Raw genomic sequence first — 6,099 nt, forward strand, 5'->3', positions numbered from 1 at the left:
AAGAGAGGTTGAGATGAGAGACGTGCCTATTTCGCGCGGTCTCGCGCTCATTTCCGCGTCTCTCGTTCTGTATGTAATACGTACTTAAGCGTGGGAAACACAATCCGTTCGTATTCCTCCTTCGTGCTGCTTTGGACAATGTACAGCATAGGCTGCAGCACGGCTGACAGCACTTCCTGCGTCTGCAGCTCCGCGTGAAGATACGTCCAGATGTGCTGATACCAGAGTTTCTGCAAACAGAGAACGTTTGTGTGACACGCGACATTTCGCGGAAGCATGTACGATTGATGAATTGGAATTTGGATCACAGTGTAAACATGGTGCGATCTAGCATATTGTAAAATAATGCTAAACATATTAACCTCTTCAGATATCGTAATGTCAATCATCAATTCGAAGACATTGTCCGTTGAAGTTATTCAATTCTATTGACGTCATCTGGCATCAGATTTACATAATAATGCGTATGTTAAAATTTTGAAAAAAAAAATTAATTTATATGAATTATATTTATTAAAATGTTCTTGAATTGAATTTAAAAGAAATTGTTTTAACATGGTTCCAATAAAATCAGGTGTTCAAAGATGTCAAAAAAAGAAAGAGCATAATCAATCAATCTTTTGCTTATCATGGAAAATTCATTGCATTATTCTGTCGAAGATCTCATTTGCTTCACTAAATGTTTTAACATTTCTTCTTTACATCTCTATAATAATCTATCGGAAATCTATTGGATTCGCTCGGAATTACGGAAAGGATGTTCTCGGTGCATTAAAATGCAGAAAATGAACTGTGAGGGATTATAGTAGAATAATTAGCAAAAAGCGGATTATCATTATTATAAAATGAGAAGAATTGTGAGGCATCTTCGATAAGCATCTCAAAGGGATATGCATACATTATGATTTATATCAAGATTCAAGCTAGCCTTTAGATAGCCGATTCTTCGTTCCAATTCTTTGCGATTCTAATTCACTCCAAGTCCATCCTGAATATACACATATAACGTCATGACATGATTCGCGTATACCTTTGGCATATACGGCAGAAGTTCTCTCAAAGTCGTCGTATAAAAGTGCTCTTTCTGATGCACGTCCTTCATCTTGCTGACGTCGAGAAATTGCAGGGCGTGCACGAATGGGTCTTGAAAGAACTTGATCATGGTTAAAACTTGCGCAGTCGGTCTCTGCTTGGGGTCCTTGTGCAAAAGTCGCGTCACAGCTTCCCGAAGTGGTATCGGTATCAGTGGCAAAAGAACGGCAACTTGATCGTCAAGCTAGTATAGAAAATGACAATCTAATGTCTCTTTTCAGCATTACTTTCTTACTTTTCTCTTTTACTTTTCGATCAAACATTCGGCGGAATTGCGATTTTCGAAGTGCCATTTACACAACGATAAAAAAGAACAGGAAAGAACAGTTTTGCTAAAGTATCTAAAAATTCAGCCAGATAATCATCAAAATAAAGAACGTTTTAAACTGATTGCTAGAATATTAAAACTTTTTGCAGCATTGCCATCATACAAGAAATTCTTTATTTCGACTCTTAACGTCAATAAACATTCAAATTTTGTAAGAAAAAATCACCATTTTAACTTTCATGACGTCAAAATAAGGTTATTTTAACTTTCTCTTAACTTAACTGGTGTATTCCTTAAGTAACGTTTAAACATATCCTACATAATTATTTTATGAACAAACAAGATTATTTTCAGATCTGTATCTAGCTCAATTTTTTGATACTTCAGCAAAAGTTCTTTCAAAAGTGAACTGACAACTTGAGGAAGCGCAACTGAAAGGAACAAAGTTTATTTACGAAGATCAGAGCGATGAGAAGGCGAAGAGAGATTCCGTGTCTCTCGAGAGTTAAATACTTTTAAAGATCATCCTATGATTTCTTCGCGTGCTTTCGAAAGGAATATCGTCTCGTCTGCGTCTCGCGAACAGATTAACTTACGGTCTCGAGTTGCTTGAGATAATCCGAGCAGCTGTGATTCGCCTGTATGAGTGGCCGGCCCTGATTATAAATCGCGCATATCGTCATCCCTAGGCTGTACATGTCGCTGGAGAAGCTCCCGAGCTTTTTCTGCTGCACCTCTGGTGCTGTAACATGTTGCGCGGCCGTTACAAACAAATCTCCAGTCGACCTAGGTGATCGAGAAGAATCATCAACAATGCAAATAGGAAATCGTATCGCATCGCCACGTGCGGAAAGCTATCCCAGTAATTTTCGGAGAGCTCGCTATGGCTCGATTGAAGCTGCCGGATGGAAAGCAGTAGCCCGTTTTATCGCTAAAGTTCGGAATTAATGAAGTTTCTTGCATAAATCCGATCCCGTTGACGCTACCGAATTTATTTCTTTTTTTTCTTACACGTGTAAGCAAATCTATTTTTTTAACATGTAGAACAAACTCGCTTTACATTTTACATTTGATCAGAGTTTATTGAATGTTTTGATTATAAAACAGAGTTCACGTTGTGTTATTGTGACGACTGTATAATTAGATTTCTATTTTCGTTGCACGTTTAATGTTAAATACGAAATTGCTTTATGTAATCGAGAAGGGAAACACGGGATGAAAATCAAACCGAGTTAAATATTAATAAATGTATGCTCAAAATACAGCTTTACATCTTCCAATTGTACAGAGAGATTGATTTGCTTATTTCTATCACACTAAAGAGATTCTCTGTATAAAAATATATTTATACAAAATGTTCGTTTATAGAAAAACCATTTCTATTTATAGACAGAGAGCAGCTTCTTTTCATACGAGAGATCGAGAATGCTTTTAACGTGTTAAACGTTAACGAAAGATAAATCTGATTCTTTTTATCAAACTTGTAAGGCTCGTAAAACATGTGGCAATAGATATTAAAAGCGGCTTTCCCAGCGTGGGTGTGCGTTAACGACAATCTTTACGATGTCTCACCTATATAATCGAGATTCGGCTGAGTCATTTTCGGCATGTGCTTCGTCCATGACTGCACGGTTATCGGTATTTCCTTGGCACCCTCTAACAAGCGAAATATATTCTGACTAAAACTGCAGCGTAAAAGGTATCGCGCATCTGTCTTTTTTAGCCTTCGATATCACGTCTAACCGATACGTCATTTGCCTTTCATCGATTTTATTTCTACTGTATAATGTATTAGTACACCAAGTCGCAATGTGCACAAGGAAATAATTTCAAGATTTAATGACTCCTAATCCTTCAAATTTGTTAATATAATTTTGTCATTATATATTCATTTATCGATGAATTATATTTCATAGTATTTGATGATTCGATAATTTGATGAGTAGGTAATGTTTTAATTGATAAAAAATGGCTGATACTTACTAAAAATGGATAAACTTCGATTAGTTTCGCTATCCTTAGTACGAAGGATGACGAGATTAGACTCACCGATAAACTCGAACCCCGATAACTTCCACGTGCCTCTTTTTGTGATAATGATGCTCGTCGGGCAAACGTTTCTATGAAGAAATTTACAGTTGCCATGAAGAAATAATAGGGCTTCCGTGATCTGCAAAATGTAAGCAATAAAAAATTCATAAATCTAACTATCTGGACTCTCGCTTTTTTATTCCAATATTATTTTTAATAACGTCATATACTTTTCGTTGTTCCTTTAATCATTATGCTTCAAATAATTTTTAAAAGTAAAAAGTAAATAATCTAATAATTAGCCCTTTTTTTACATTTCGAATTTCCGTTTGTTTTCCGTAACGAATACATATAAAATTACTCTTCGTGAAAGATATAATTGCAAATTCGAATCATTAAACTGAATTACTAAACGCGATCGCTATTAGAGAGTGGCACAAGTCTAACTCGTGGTTTGAGAGGGTTGACGGCATTAGACATTCTATTACGCTCCCTCGTAATACATTCTATTATGTGAACTACATCGAAGCGCGGCATTGGAGTTGATTTCGCGTGGTTACAATCGGGAATTCGTTTTTGAAAAAATTCACTTTGACCATTCTCTCCCTCTCTCTCTCTCTCTCTCTCTCTCTCTCTCTCTCTCTCTCTCTCTCTCTCTCTCTCTCCCTTTTACCATCCCTTATTGCACGCATGCGCTCGGATTCGACTTAATTTTCCGCAACCCCGTTATCGCATCTACGCGCTACGATTCCGTGCTTACGCACAATGTCACGGTCATACATGCGTACTCGTACATCGAAATTGCCTCTCCTCTATTTGCTATTATATAGGTATTACCTAATTTCGTGCTGCAACGTACACGCTCGTTACAATGTAATAACACAAGGTAATTTTATGGAAACCTTCGATCGTGTGTCTATTAGAAAAAGAAGAGATGGAAGGAGTATGTAGAAAAAAGCACAATGGCGATATTGTAATAACACGAGTATAAGCGCTTAAAAACACATCACTTTGTTCCTCTTCTCTCCGTACTCTTGTTTTATATGACTTAACTGCTAATGGACGAACTCCATTATCAGTGCCCCGGATTTGAGGTCGCAAAGTCCGCGAGAATAGATACATAGACAAACAAGAGAGGTTTCCGAAAATCGAGGTATACAAAGGTATAGCAAAGAAGATAGTAACAATTATCTTTTTCACGTTAATCGGGTCCCAAACGATCCACTGAAATTTTTGTATTAATTTAATACAAGAAATGAATATTTTAGAAAGTAATACAAATATTATGTAAAAAAAATTAATACAAAAATGTAGCACTAACACAATTTGTAAGTAAACTATTTGAAAGCAAAAAATTTTATTCTTTTTCAAAATTTTTTATTTTTTTTCAAAAAAATTAACACGTATCTATTTTATTTATTTTCTTATTTTAGAGTTTACGTTTTAAAGCACATTGTTTTTATGTTATTTGTTTACTTATTCATAAATCATTTTGACACTATATAAATGTTGAATATCAATTTAACAAACTATTTAAATAACATAATCGTATTGTGTTAAATTCATTACTCGAATTTATTAATCAATCATCAATATGAAGTTTTCAACAAAAATTTGTGTGAATGAACTGATTTTTTAATTTTTTATATTACAAATAAAAAATATCTTTTACTATGCTGAGTCTTCTTAAACATTTTTCGCAAAATTTTTGTCGAGGCACGAATTTGAATTTTGTAATTTTTACAGAGAGAGATGAAAAATTATTAAATGTTTTCAAAGCCCAATTAGGGAAGCTATTCCCCTAAGCCCCCAGAAATGTATTATCGGTGATCCCTCTTTTGTCAATGTCGCGCTCTCTTACCTGTAGAAGCCCGTACTTGACCTCCAGTTCGAGCAGCTCGTACTCCTTGACAAAGGTCGAACGATGGCTGGTGGTCGGCGGGTGGTTCTGCTTACCCATCGGCCCCGAGGATTGCGCCGCGATCGTATTTGCCAACTGCTCCTTGTACGCCAGGACATTCGCTAAGCTGGCAAGGACTGGCTCCGACGCGAAGGCCAACGTGTCCGCGCACTCCTCCACTTTGTACGCCTACATCGCCGGTCAAATATAGCGCGTGATCGATCTACGGAGTGGCTCGCGAAAACGCTCGAATTGCGATATAATGCGCATTGATCGAAATATCTCGAGTGAATTCACTTGCCGCGAATACCTTGCGTATACACGAACCTGAAGAAGCTTCGGATGTGAGTACCGCTCCATTTGAGCAGCTCCCGCGCGTAGGATGTCCGTGACCGTTTCTCGGCGTTTCGGCTTGTGTAGCTTCTCCACGGATCGTTTGTCGAATAGAAAGATCGAGACCTCCTGCGAGCGAATAAATGCTTTCGTTCATCTTCTATCCGCTATCGCGCTCTACGAATCGTAAACTTGGAATTTAAACACTCTCTTGCACTGAGAGAAAGAAATGATTGCAATTATCAGAATTTAAATGTAATTTATAGTTATATCATCTTATAAAATAATATATTTATAGTTGCCAAGCAAATATAGTCAATTTTTTTTTTAAACGTATCTTTTATGTATTATATTACCTCATAAATAGTAAGCGAATGTTAAAAAATAATTGTATTCACTATAATTGCAATTGCATTTACTAAATAAAAACATTTATTTTGTTTACGTCTTAATTATTTTATTAATATATTTTTAT

The 6,099-nt window shown here is 36.2% G+C and overlaps 1 protein-coding gene across 1 annotated transcript in view; it reads right to left on the reverse strand.

Annotated features, from left to right (window-relative positions):
* Positions 1–6,099, reverse strand: part of LOC108692644 (SCY1-like protein 2) — a 13,968-nt gene that overhangs the window by 5,707 nt on the left and 2,162 nt on the right. The window contains exons 2-8 of the mRNA XM_018200992.1: positions 5,619–5,753; positions 5,253–5,480; positions 3,410–3,530; positions 2,933–3,016; positions 1,957–2,102; positions 1,031–1,276; positions 85–230 (exon numbers count right to left, since the gene is read on the reverse strand). Of these exons, the coding sequence (XP_018056481.1) occupies positions 85–230; positions 1,031–1,276; positions 1,957–2,102; positions 2,933–3,016; positions 3,410–3,530; positions 5,253–5,480; positions 5,619–5,753 (1,106 nt within the window). The remainder of the gene's footprint in view (positions 1–84; positions 231–1,030; positions 1,277–1,956; positions 2,103–2,932; positions 3,017–3,409; positions 3,531–5,252; positions 5,481–5,618; positions 5,754–6,099) is intronic.

Source organism: Atta colombica, unplaced genomic scaffold (genome assembly GCF_001594045.1).
Source record: "Atta colombica isolate Treedump-2 unplaced genomic scaffold, Acol1.0 scaffold78, whole genome shotgun sequence".
NCBI classification, from domain to species: domain Eukaryota; kingdom Metazoa; phylum Arthropoda; class Insecta; order Hymenoptera; family Formicidae; genus Atta; species Atta colombica.